This window comes from Belonocnema kinseyi, chromosome 6 (assembly GCF_010883055.1).
Source record: "Belonocnema kinseyi isolate 2016_QV_RU_SX_M_011 chromosome 6, B_treatae_v1, whole genome shotgun sequence".
In the NCBI taxonomy this organism is placed as follows: Eukaryota; Metazoa; Arthropoda; class Insecta; order Hymenoptera; family Cynipidae; genus Belonocnema; species Belonocnema kinseyi.
Genome location: NC_046662.1, coordinates 8,692,919 through 8,707,458, shown reverse-complemented (window position 1 = coordinate 8,707,458; position 14,540 = coordinate 8,692,919). Strand labels below are relative to the sequence as shown.

Sequence of the window (14,540 nt, the reverse complement as noted above, 5' to 3'; positions counted from 1 at the left end):
TTTAACTATTTCGTTAAAAGTTAAACTATTTTGTTCAAAATTAATTTTTTGGTCCGGATTCAACATTTCAGTTGAAAATTCATCTGTTTTTTTTTATGATCGAATTATTGTGTTGAAAATTCAAATATTTACTGAAAAATGAACTTTATTATTAAAAAATTACATTTTATGGGTAAAAAATTCTACCTTTTTGCCTTGACAATTCAAAAATTTAGTGGAAAATTAACTGCATTTTTGAAAATTCCGTTAAAGTTTGCACTACATTGAAAACAAATCGATGTTTAAATATTTAATTATTTTGTCGAAAATTCAACTTTTTTGCTGAGAATTCAACTACTTTGGTTGAAATTTGAAGAACTTTGTGGAAAATTCATCTCTGGTTGAAAATTTTAAAAAAAGTATTTTTTTTTTAATTGAAAATTCAACTATTTTGTTAAAAATGAACTTTTTCATAAGATTTTTTTTTAGCTTAAATATTCAACAGTTTCTTAGAAAATTCAACTATTTGGTTACAATAGAACTTTTTTGTTTAAAATTCAACTGTTTTATGGAAAATTCAGCCTCTTAGCTGAAAATTGCAACTACTTGGTTAAAAGTTGAAATACTTTGTTGAAAATTCATTTTTTTGGTTGGAAATTTAAGTCTTTTTTCGGAAATACTTTACCCTTTTCGGTGGAAAATTCAGCAGATTAATTTGTAGAAAATTCATCTCTGGTGGAAATTCATATTATTCTCAAGCAATATCAACAATTTTGTTTTTAAAAAGTCATCTTTTATTGTTCAATATTCGTAAGTTGATTTTATAGAAAACTCAGTTTCGTTGAAAATTCAACAATTCTGTGAAAAAGTCATTGCGTTTAGTTGAAAATTAAACCGTGTTTTTTTAAAAAGAAAATTCGCTTTTTTAGTTTGAAATACAACTACTTGGTCAAAACTTGAACTGCTTTTTAAATATTTCATCTCTTTGTTTGAAAATTCAATTTTTTTGAAAATTTAATCATTTTGTTGAATATATAACAAATTAAATCCTCGTTTCTTAATTCAAAATTGAACTATTTTATTCCAAATAAACTTTATTTTTCAAAATTTATTTTTTTATTAAATGTTCAAATATTTGGTTTAAAATTATCTTTTTTGTTGAAAATTCAACTATTCTGTGGAAAATTGATCCTTTTGGCTAGAAATCGAAACTGCTTGGTTAAAAGTTGAACTACTTTGTTAAAAATTCATCTTTCTGGTTATAAATTTAAGTTTTTTTTTAATTCGTATTTTGCATTTGAAAATTAATGTCTTTTGGTTACTTTAACTGTTTTGTGAAAAATTTAACCATTTTTTTCAATGTCGTCCTTTTTGGTGGAAAAATCAACACATTAATTTATAGAAAATTCGTCTCTTTAGTTGAAAGTTTAATTATTCTGTTGTAAATTCAACGATTTTTTTTTCAAAGTCATTCTTGACGGTTCAATATTTTTAATATGTATTTTGTAGAAAACTCAGTTTCGTTGAAAATTGATTTTATTTTGTTGAAAATTCAACAATTTTTTTAAAGTCATCCTGTTTAGTTGGAAATTCAACTGCTTTTTTCAGGAAAGTTTCCTCTTTGACTTGAAATACGACTACTTGGTTCAAAGTTGAATTACTTTTTTAATAATTCATCACTTTGTTTGAAAGTTAATTATTTTGTTTGAAAATCCATCCATTTCAGTATTTTATTTAAAATTCAAGAATTTTGTTAAGGCATCCTTTTTGTCTGAAGATATAGTTGAATTTTGTAGAAAATTTGTTAAAAAGTCTACAATTTTGTTAAGTCCTCTTTTTTGGTTGAAAATTAATTTTTTTTGTCGAAAATTCAACTAATTTGTGGAAAATTCGTCTTCTTGACTTGAAATTTAACCTATTTGGTTAAAAAATTTAATCTTTTGTAAAAAAAAATCGCTTCTTTGACTGCTTCGTTAAAATTCGAAAAGATTTTCTAAAAATTCATCTTTTTTTGGAAATTCAATTTTCTGGTTGAAAATTAAACAATTTGGTCGATTTTTTTCTTGGTTGGAAATTTAACTCCTATGTAGAAAACACATCTTTTTTATTTGAAAAATCATTCTTATGATTAGGAAATTAATTTTGAAGATTGAAAATTTCGTATTTTTGTCTTTAAATTTCAACTGATTAGTTGAAAGTTTAAATACTTAGTTAAACATTCAGTCTTTTGTTTGAAAATTTATAATTTTAATTGAAAATCCATCCATTTAAGTATTTTGTTGAAAATTCAACAAATTTGTTAAATGTCATCCTTTTTGTCTGAAGATATAGTTGAATTTTGTAAAAAATTTGTTGAAAAGTCTACAGTTTTGTTAAGTCCTCCTTTTTGGTAGAAAATTAATTTTTTTTTGTCGAAAATTCAACTAATTTGTAGAAAATTCCTCTTCTTGGCTTGAAATTCGACTATTTGATTAAAAGTTCAACTACTTCATCACAGAATAATTTTTTTCGATCGAACATTCAACATTTCAGTTGAAAATTAATCTCTTTGTTTGATAATTTAATAATTTTATTGGAAATTCAACTTTTTTGTGGAAAACGAACTTTATTGTTAAAAACTCCACTATTTTGTTGAAAATTCGTGCATTTGGCTTGAAATTTCAGCACTTCGTTAGAAAATTCAACTATTTGGTTGAAAATGAACTTTTTTGTTCAAAATTCAACTGCTTGGTTGGAAATTGAACTACTTTATTAAAAAATCACTTTTGCTGTTGTTAAAGATTTAATATTTCAATTGAAAATTGATCTCTTTGTTTGAAAATTCAATTATTTAATTAAAAATTCAACTAATTGGTTAAAAATAAACTTTATTGTTGAAACTTCAAATTTTCGAGTTCAAAATTCAACTGTTTTGTAGAAAATTCATCTTTCTGGCTTGAAATTTCAAGTTCTTGGTTGAAAGTTGAACTACTTTATTTAAAACTCACCTTTTTCATTGAATATTTAAAATTTCAGTTTAAAATTCATCTTCTTGTTTAGAAATTGAATTATATTGTTTGAGAATTCGAATATTTGGTGGAAAAAGAACTTTATTGTTGAAAATTCACCTTTTTCGGGTTAAAAATTCAAATTTTTTCTAGAAAATTCTCCTTTTGGTTAAAAATGTTAAATACTTCGTTAAAATTTGAACTACTTTGTTAAAAATTCATCTCTTCATTAGAAAATTAAATTTATTTGTTGAAAATTCAACAATGTAGATGAGACGTCTTTTTAACTCAAAAAATCATTTTTATGTTAGAAAACCCCTCCATTTAAGTATTTTTTTTTAGTAAATTCAACAATTTTGTTAATAAGTCACTCTTATTGTTCAAAAATATAGTTGAATTTTGTTGATAAGTCGCCTCGTTATTTTAAAAATTTAATTTTTTTGTTGAAAATGCACCTTTTTGGTAAAAACTCATGTTTTTCTTGGTTGAAAATTCAACTCATATGTACAAAATGCGTCTTAAATTGAAAATCATTCTTATGGTCAGAAAACTAATTTTTTTGGTTGAAAATTCGTCTTTTTGTCGTTAAATTTCAACTGATTAGTTGAAAAATCAATCTTTTGTTTGAAAATTCATAATTTTAATTGAAAGTCCACCCATTTAAGTATTTTCTTGAAAATTCAACAATTTTGTTAAACGTCATCCTTTTTGTTAAAAAATATAGTTGAATTTTGTAGAAAAATCGCCTCTTTAGCTTGAACATATAATTATTTTGTCGAAGATGCATCTTTTTGGTAAAAATTAATGTTTTTCTTGATCCAAAATTCAACTCATATGTACAAAATGCATCTTAATTTGAAAAATCACTCTTGTGGTCAGCAAACTAATTTTGTTTGTTGTTTGTTTTGTTTGTTTTGATTTGTTGAAATACTTATTTAAAAATGCAATTTTTTGTTTGAAAATTAATAATTTTAATTGAAAGTCCATCCATTTGAGTATTTTCTTGAAAATTCAATAATTTTGTTAAACGTCATCCTTTTTGTTAAAAAATATAGTTGAATTTTGTAGAAAAATCGCCTCTTTAGCTTGAACATATAATTATTTTGGCGAAGATGCATCTTTTTGGTAAAAATTAATGTTTTTCTTGATTGAAAATTCAACTTATATGTACAAAATGCATCTTAATTTGAAAAATCACTCTTGTGGTCAGCAAACTAATTTTATTTGTTGTTTGTTTTGATTTGTTGAAATACTTATTTAAAAATGCAATTTTTTGTTTGAAAATTAATAATTTTAATTGAAAGTCCATCCATTTGAGTATTTTCTTGAAAATTCAACAATTTTGTTAAACGTCATCCTTTTTGTTAAAAAATATAGTTGAATTTTGTAGAAAAATGGCGTCGTTATTTAAAAAATTTAATTATTTAGTTGAAAATGCACCTTTTTGTTAAAAAATTAATCTTTTTGGCTAAAAATCCATTTATTTTGTTGAAAATGCAATATTTTACAAAAATAAAATTACTGTATTGTTTGTATAGTAGTTTTATTTAGTCTCCAACTCTCCCGTCCCGGGGAACGGAATGAAAAAATATACAAGTCAAAGTATACTCGAATTCAATTAGAAAATTCTACAGTTGATGAAATGTTTGATAAAGTTAAAAAGATTTCTAGGTGATACCTCGAGCGATACAACAATGACAGTTTTAAACTTTCGATACATATTTCAAAAATCTTAGCAGGTCACAATATATATTTTTTTAATTTCCAAAATCTTCTTTCAGGAGTCGTGTCTTACTTTTAAAATAGTCATCTCACTAAATAAGTGTACTTCCGACATTTTATGGAATAAAAATAAATGTCTCACAACTCCTAAAATTCTTTCCAGAAAAAATTGGGAAAGGTTTGTCAGACGAAAGAAATAGTCTGCAACGCGATTATTCAGTCTTTCGGATCTTGATAAAAAATGCGCGCAACAAGAGTTTGAAAACTGATTAAAATAGAAAGAAGAAGAGGGGCTTATCTGACAATATAAAAGCTACGGGATTTTACACTGAAATTAGCGTATCTCAGAGTATCACACTCTCTATGTACACACATAAATAATATCGTTTATGCAATTGTTACCCTCAATTAAATAATAATGCTAAAAATTCATTCCCCTTGACAAAAAGCAATCTATCGCTTTCTCTGACAATCATTGCCCATAAAACGCAATTTTCAAATTACAAAATTCGGAGAATCAATGATTTTCATGATTATCTCCATTGCCACGGTGATTGTATAAAACACAATTAAATTTTTACTCTTCGCAGTTTCAATCCAATTGTGAAAAGTAAACCAAAAATGTCTTGGCTTTCGTACTGATGTCAAGACCAGTACTTACAATGGTTTGATTTTTCAGAAAATGAGGATCAAAAAGTGGAAGAATCAATATTTTTTTTTTTCCTTTTCTTTGTTCCAATTTTAACAGAACTTCCACCGATTTCCACACTCGTTGCAGAGGACAAAAGTTGTCATCGGTTCATCCGCCGAACGCGTCTGTACTTGATTGTAAGTACAATTTCGCTTTTTGCACTTGCCACACTTGAGCAAGGAGGTCTTTGTTCCTTGCACAGTTGCCAATTGGGCGTCGTTGATTGCTTCTTTCTTGAATTGTTCGCGCAGGAGTTTTATCTCGTCACTCGCCATTTCTTCGGCAGTCATCCTCGCCAAACGAACTGCCGTTATCGCTCCAATTATGTAGTTCGTTCTCAGGGTGGGATTCTTCAAATCCTTTAAATTCGCAACTCTGCTGCGCACCTTTATTAATTAAACAAACTCGTTATTTTCGTGAATCAAGAAATTCACTCAAGGGTCGTACTTAAATTCTGTAACAGCTCGATGTCAAAAAAGGTGACATTTTTTTTCTAAGACAGGTAGCAAATAGGTGATAAAAAAATGTTAAATAAGACAAACAAACAGGTTGTAATTTGTGGTAAACCAGGAGATGACCGGAAATTTTTTTCTTCGATTAAAACGGCCACCCTCAAAAATGGAATATTTACATTTCCACTAAGAACTAATTTTCAATTAAAAAAAAAAAAAACAATTTTTTTAAAAAGTATATTCAATCTTTTACCTCTTAGTTAAATCCGTTACCAAATGGTTAAATTTTCAAGCAAAAAAGATAAATAGTCTTCACTTTTAAACCATACTAGTTCAATTTTTAACCAATAAATTAAGTAGATGAATTTCTATCAAGAAAAATTAATTTTCAATTAAAAAAACAGCAATAAAAACGAATCTTATACAAAAAAGTTTAATTTTGTACCGAAAAGTTGAACTTTACAACAATTTTTTAAATTTTCAATAAAATAATCTAATCCTCAACCAAAATAGATTAATCTTCAACTAAGAAGTTGCATTTTTAATCAAAAACTCTAAAGAGATGAAGTTTCTACCCAGAACAATTTTTCAGTCAAGCATGAAAAATAATGCTAACCAAATTGTTGAATTTTCAACAAAAAATATTAATGTTTATTAAAAAATGTTATAGTTCATATTTCCACAACAAAATTTTAATTAAGAAGAAAAAATAGTTTGTTGAATTTTCAAGCCAAAAAGCCTAATTCTCTATCAAACAATTTAATTTTGAAAACGAGAACATAAAGTAACAACGAAATATTTATTTACAGTTAATCAGTTGACTTTTTTAACAAAATATTTGAATTTGCAGTTACAAAAAAAACATTTGTTCAATAAAAAGAATTGTTAATTTTATTTTTTAACCAAAAACGAACTTACAACTAAAATTTTGAATATTTAACGAAAAAAAAAGAAGTTTGAAAAAATTCGTTCAACTTTCAACCAAGTAGTGGAATTTTTAATAAATCATTTTTTTGGTTCAAAATTCTACTTTTTGGTTACAAATTCTACTATTTAGTTAAAGATTTAATTATTTTGTTGAAAATTAAAGTATTTTGTTAAAAAGTAATCGTTTTTGGTCGAATATTTATATTGTTTGGTTGAAAATTAATTCTTTTTATGTAAAAAGTCTCGTATTGTATTTATGTTTAATAAATAATCTCTTTGAATTAAAAAACATTCTTTTTTTGAAAATGCAACGATTGTTTTGAAAAATCTATCGTTTTTGGTCGAAAAATTATACTTTTGCAAAAAATGCATATTCTTTTTATTGAAAATGTATCTTTTTTGATTGAAAATTAATTCCTTTTATTTGAAAAGTCTACTATTGTATTTTTGTTTAAGAAATAATCTCTTTTACTTAAAAAACATACTTTTTGTGAAAATTCAACGATTTTTTTTTTTAAGTCATCGTTTTTGGTAAAAAATGCATACTTTTGTAGAAAATTAATATTTTTTGGTTGAAAATTTATCTTTTGGTGGAAAAATCTTTTTTTTTTAGTTGTTACAAGTTCACCTTTTATGTCAGAGAGTTAATCATTTTTATTGAAGTCTAATATTATATTTTTGGTGTTTAGTTCAAAACTCCACAAATTCGTTGAAAGTTTCATTATTTTACTGAAAATTCCACTAGTTTCTTAAAAAGTAACCTATTTTGTTTAAAATTAATCTCTTGGTTCCAAAAATCTATTACTTGGTTTAAAATTTATCTTTTTTGAGTGAAAGCTAGTTCTTTTCATCAAAAACAAAAAAGTATCATATTTCTGTTCGAGAATTAATCTGAATTCAACTAGTTTGTTAAAAAGACATATTTTTTGTCGAAAATTTATCCTTTTTGGATTTAAATTTCTTTTTTACTTGAAAAATCGTCTTTGTGGCTGACAAATTCAACTAGTTGCTACAAAAAATCCACCTTTTGGCTAAAAATTCATCTATTGGTTAGAAATTCTACTATTTGGCTGAAAATTCAACTATTTTCTTGAAAACTAATCTTTTTTTTATCAAAATTTCAACTGATTTATTGAACACTTGTATTTTTTTAATAGAAAATCCATCCTTTTGGTGTAAAAATCCTCATTTATTAGAAAAGTCATATTTTTAATTGAAAATTCGTCTTCTTTGCTTCAAAATTAAACTGGCTTGTAAAATATTCATATTTTCAAATTAAAAATTAAAAATTATGTTTGAAAATGCAACAAATGTTGAGAAAATTGAAAATAGGTGACAAAATTGCAAATAGGTGACACTCTGTGATGACTGTCATGCACGTAATTTTTGCCAATTCGCAAAAAATGTCTCCTGAAGATTATCTTTTTATTTATGAATTTTATTATTTGGTCGAAAATTTATCAATTTTCCTGGAAAAAAAATTATTAAAAGATTTATATCAAATTTGCAATTTATATTACAAGATGAATTTTCAACCAAAGTCGAATTAGGAAGAAAAAAAACACTTTAACCAAAAATAATAGAATTTTCAGCACGAAAAGCTGAATTTGTAAGAAAAAGATATTAAAGATATTCCAAACAAGGAAAAGGGAATCTGAAAAAAATAATACATTTTCCACCAAAAAGTTAAATTTTCAACAAGAATTTAAAACATTCAAATTTATTATCCATGACAGTTATTTAATGTGCCCCTTATAGAAATTATCTGATTTGTCCAAAAATTTTTTTTAAATCCCTGAACATCCCCAGATTACCAGGTTTTCCCTGAATTTCAATAAATTAATAAATAAATTGTTGTTCAAGTTGTAAAAAATCGGGCATAACTGAGAAACTTTCAGAAACATCTAGTACGTTTTTCTACTTTAAAAAAAAAACAAAAATCACAAATAAAATGAAAAATTACGGAGTTAAGAATTATTATATAAACGAACAAGTTCAGAAACATATTTTTTCTTTAAAATAATAAAAATTTCAGGACAATGAGCAAAATTAAATGACTTTTCCAGGACTTCCAAGACGCTAGACGCTCCGCATTTTTTAAATAAAATAAATTGTATTGATTTTCGTAAAACTGGAATGAAATTAGAAGTGGAGTTTAAGGTATAAGAAAATAATTCGATGAAATTCATAAAAATTTAGACAAACAAGTTTAAAATTATGAACAGAAAATTAATTGAATTTCAGCAAGTTTGAAATGAGCTTCGAAAAATTAAAAAGAATTCAAAAGAATTTCATGGAATGCTTAAGAATTTAGGATCATTTATATAAAATTATTTCGAATTAAAAAAATCTATTGAATGAAGTAGAATCGAGTGAATTGAGAAGAATTCAAGTAAATGAAAAAAGATAATTCCAAAGAATTCAAAAGAATTCAAGGTGAGTTCCGGAAGATAATTTCAAATCTCTTCAAATCTTTGAAATTCCACTAATTTTTAACCAAAAAAGTGACTAGTGACTACAAAACAATTCAAAAATGAATCTAATTGCGAAAGCTAAAAATGAGTTTATAAAAATGAAAGCAAATTTAAAAAAAAAAAAGAATTTGATGAAATGCCTAAGAATTTAAGGTGAATTTTTAAAGACTCCAAGACGAATAAAACGAAAGCTTTTGAAAAATTCAATGAAATGAGTGAAAATGAGCTAATTTAGAATAATTCAAAAGAATTTCCACTTGAGGTAATAAAAACTGAGCTTTAAATGAAAGCACTTAAAGTGGAACTGTTAAATTTTGAACTTTTAAAATTGAAATTTAAAAGTTTTTAATTGCAAAATGTTGTATTCAAATGCTGAATAATTTACTCATTTAAAAATTAAAGATACTAATATTTTTCAATACAAAAAAATATAAATCCACGTTATGATTTTCAATTGTCTAAATTCAAAAATCAATCAATGAACTTTAAAATTTTCAATATTATATAATTTTAAGGAATTTTAAGCTAGAAACATTAAATATTGAAAAATTAAATTTTTTTAAACTGAACAGTGCTTAAATTAGAAATTCAATTATTTTCTTTTTAAATAGTTTAAACATCCTTGGAAAGCTTCAAAATTTTATTTCAAAATCTTGAACTTGTTTTAAATTTCTTTTAAATTAAAAATTATTTTGGACATTTTTTCAGAACTTCTAAATATCTGTCAAAAATAATTGAATTTTTTCTACAATTTTCAGAAAATGCTGCAAATTTTAGAAAATTTCTTTACAATTTGGATGTATAAATAAGGATTTTCGCAGATTTCAAACAAAAAAAAAGTAGATTCTTTTCAAGAATTGTAAAAGGCTTCAAAGAAATAAAAACATTTTCTTAAAATTGATAGGATAATTAAAAATAATTTTTCATTTTGAAAAATTATTTCAAGAGCATAATTAAAAAGTTTTTCAAATATTTAAACAAAATGTTCAAAAAAGATCCTAGAAGATTTGATAAATGATTTTCAAGATTTCGAAAATTTTCAAAATATTGTAAAAACATTTCAAATATTTCAATGCTTTCAGACAGTTTTGAAAGATTTCGCAATAATTTTAAAAGATTTCGAAATATTGTACACAAATTTCAAAATATTTCTACGACTTCCCAAAGATTTCAAAAATTTGAAAAGATTTCAGAAAGCTTAAAAAATTCTAGAAAGATATCAACGATTTATAAGATTTCACAAAGATTTCATAACATTTCAAAGATTTCAGAGGAGTTTACAAAGATTTCAAAAGATATCAAAAGATTTCAAAACGATTTTAGAAAAAGTTGAAGTTTCAGACAAACATCAAATCTTCCATATAATTTTGATAAAAAATTTCAAAGATTTCAATAATTTCACAAAGACATTTTAATGATTTCTTGAAGACTTCAAAAATTTGAAGACGCTTTCACAAAGATTTAAAAATATTTCGCAGATTTCAGAAAGCTTAAAAAATTCTAGAATGATATCAAATATTTGTAAGAATTTACGAAAGTTCCGAAGATTTAATAGATTTCACAAAGATTGCAAAAGATTTTAGAAGATTTGACAAAGATTTCTAGGACTTCAAATCACTTTAAAAGACTTCAGAAGATTTCAAAATACGTTAAACTTTTAGATGAATTTTACATCTTCCATATAAATTTGATAAATGATTTCAAAGATTTAAATGATTTTGACAAAGATTTCAAAGATATCACTTAAATTTCAAAAGATTTCTCAAGGTTTTCACAAAGATTTCAAAAGATTTCAACAAACTTGAGAAGATTCAGGGTGGCCGTTTTAATCGACGAAATAAATTCCCGGTATTTTCCCGGATCGCAAACATTTTTCACAGTCAATAAAATTTAAAAAATGAAACACTAAAGCTACAAAATTTTCCACTTGAGGTAAAAAAACTGATCTTTAAATGAAAGCACTTATAGTGGAACTGTTAAATTTTGAACTTTTAATATTGAAATTTAAAAGTTTAAAATTAAAAAATGTATTCAAATGCTCAATAGTTTACGCGTATTATATTGAAGGTACTAACATTTTTCAATATAAGAAAAATATAAATCCACGTTATCATTTTCAATTATCTAAATGAAAAAATCAATCAATGAACTTTAACATTTTCAAAAGTATACAATTTTAAGGAATTTTAAGCTAGAACCATCAAATACTGAATAATTTAAAAAAATTTTACAGAACACTTCTTAAATTAGAAATTCAATTATTTTCTTGTTAAATTGTTTAAACATCCTTGGAAAGCTTCAAAATTTTATTTCAAAATCTTGAGAAATCTAGAATTTGTTTTAAATTTAAAATTATTTTGGAAAATTTTCAGAACTTCTAAATATCTGTCAAGATATTTGATTTTTTTCTACAATTTTCAGAAAAACCCTGCAAATTTTAGAACATTACTTTACAATTTGGATGTATAAATAACAATTGAACATTTATTATTTGTAGGCGAAATTTGAGTAATTTTAAGAAATATGTAGAAAAAGAAAAAGATTGTAAAAAGATTCAAACTTAATGTAAAACTTGAAATGGTATCCTAATATAAAACAAAATGTAGATTTTCGCAGATTTTAAATAAAAAAATTAGATTCTTTTCAAGAATTCTGAAAGGCTTCAAAGAAATAAAAACATTTTCTTAAAATTTATAGGATAATTAAAAATAATTTTTCATTTTGAAAAATTATTTTAAGAAAATATTTCAAAACTGTTTCAGAAATTTAAACGAAAATTTTCAAAAAGGGTTCTAGAAGATTTTAAGAAAACTTTCTAAAATTTTCATGATAATTGTTAATCTTTTTACAACTCCTAAATATCTCTTAAGATAACTCAAATTTTTTCTACAAATGTTAATTTGTAAATTATGCATCAAAATTTAAAATTTTCATTTACAAATTAAGCATTTTTCAAATACAACAATTAAAATTGTAACGTTCAAAGTTTAAAGGCTCTTCGAAATTTTAACGATTGCTAATAATTCAACACTTAATCTTTTTTTTACTTGAAAATTTCGAATTGAATGGGTTAAACATGGAATATTTTAGACTAAAACAAAATTTTTAATTTAACAAAATCTTTTAATTAAAAATATATTATTATGAAGTCATTTTTAAGTTGAAAATAGTTTATAAACTTTCAGTCACACGTTCACATTTGTTTAATGACTAATACTTTCAAATTGAAACCATTTAAAAATTCTTTCAATTTAAAATGTAAGCTTAGAAATCAAAATATTATATGGAAAATATTTAAAGTATAAAAATTTTGATTTATGCATTTTAAGCTAAATAATAGCATAATTAAGAAACAGAAAAATTCCACTAATTATATAAAAACTGTTGAAATCGAACGTGGACAGATTTTTCTTTTACAAATTTGTAATAATTCCCGGTCAACAAAAAAAATTCAAATCCAAAAAAACAATTTCAAAATATATCACTTTGTGTTGAAAATTCAACTATTTTTGTAGTAAATTTCATTATAAATGCAACTGCTAAATGGAAATTTAATCTGCTTTAGTCAAGAATTAGATTTTATTCAAAGTTAATTTATTTGGTGGAAATTATTATTTTAGCACAAACTTCATCTTTTTGGTTGCATGAAATCTCTACAATCTGGTTAAAATTTTCTTTTATTTTTGGCTAAAATATCTTTTCTTAAAAAATTCAACTCTTTTCTTTAAAAATTTGCCTTTTTGATTCGAAAATTAATTTTTTTTTGTAAAAATATAAATATTTTCGGTCGAGGATTAGACTATTTGGTTTAGAGCTGAACTGCTTGGTAAAAATTGTTTTTTTTTTTCGTTCGAAAATAATTCATTTTAGAAAACTTAACTATTTTTTTCAAAATTAGTTTTTATTTTGGCTGAAAATTTATTTCCTTTTATTAAAAAATTAATCTGTTCAGTTTGTCAATTCAACCATTTATTAAAAATTCGTCACGTATAGTTGCATTTTTTTTCTAAATAAAAATTTTTAATTTTCCATTTTCGGTTGAAAATTTGCTTTCTTTAGTCGAGAATTCATATTTTTTTGTTAAAATTCAACTACTTGGTTAAGCGTTTAACTACTTTGTTTGTTTTTTTTTAATTCAACTCTTTTGATGAAAAATCGTCTTTTTGCTTTGTATTTATTTGAAATTAAAATCTTTTTCGTTTAAAAAATCAATTATTAAATGTTTCGTTGAGAATTCATGTATTAATTCGTTAAAAATTCATCTTTTTTGGCAGAAAATTAATCTTCTTCGTAGAAAATTCAATAATTTGTTTAAAATTTCACCTATTTTGTGGCAAATGAAATATTTTTACTTGAAATGTAAAAAATTTTAAGCATTTTAAAGTCAATTTAATACTTACATGAATTTTATTCGTTCCAAATATCACAAATTTAAACACATTTAAGTTTTAATTTCTTGTGACTAATGACAAAAAACTGTTAAACTTTCAAGATTCCATTAAAGATCAAGTCTGAATTAAATACAATTTTTTAAAATGAATTTCCTAAATTCATATTGCCTTCTCTTTACAAACCTGAAAAATTAATTTCTTCACGGGAATTTTCGTCCCGTATATTTATTTATAAAAGAAAACCTACCCTATTTTTGTACTTGTTATCCGTGTTTCTGAATTCCTGGAAAATTGCATCCTCCAATTCCTCCGCCAATTCTTCAGGCGTCGCACAACCTTCAAAAGTTTGCCCATCAACGCGCAAAGCGTTTGCTAGCAGTTCCCTGCACTTCAGCCTCACAGCGTCAGTTGTGGATGGAGGTGGGAATGAGGTTTGTTTTTTCTTCTCATCTTTACTCGATTTCTCTTCCTTCATCTTCACATCGCCATCTGAAACTTCCTTCTCCCTTTTCGAATCGCTGTCGTCTGAATTTTTCTCAGATTTCTCCTCCTTTTTTTTAGAACTACTCGATGAACTCGAGTCTTTGCCTTTATCTGAAATATTTCAGTTATTTTTAAATTAGTGAAATTAAGAAAATACTTAAATTTCCAGAAAAAAAAGGCTTCTATCAAAAGAGATGAATTTTATATCCAAGAAGATGAATTATCTATTTAAAAAATTGATTTTTCAAACTAAAAAGTACAATTTTCAACTAGTCAATTGCATTTACAAGCAAATGGTTAAATTAAAAGTTAAGAAATTTCAATGAGATTAAGGGCATGTGACACAGCTAAATACCTATATTACCGACCACAGTTTTTCAGTTCACTGAATATTTTTTTGAACCTAAGATCTTTTTTTGTAAATAAAATATCGA

General features: G+C 24.5%; 1 protein-coding gene across 1 annotated transcript in view; it reads right to left on the bottom strand.

The window, feature by feature from the left end:
• Positions 1–4,492: 4,492 nt before the first annotated feature.
• LOC117174736 (transcription elongation factor S-II) overlaps positions 4,493–14,540 on the bottom strand; it is a 17,037-nt gene continuing 6,989 nt past the window's right edge. Inside the window, exons 3-4 of the mRNA XM_033364068.1 lie at positions 13,871–14,217; positions 4,493–5,765 (exon numbers count right to left, since the gene is read on the bottom strand). Coding sequence (XP_033219959.1) covers positions 5,430–5,765; positions 13,871–14,217 — 683 coding nt within the window. The 3' untranslated portion in view covers positions 4,493–5,429. The remainder of the gene's footprint in view (positions 5,766–13,870; positions 14,218–14,540) is intronic.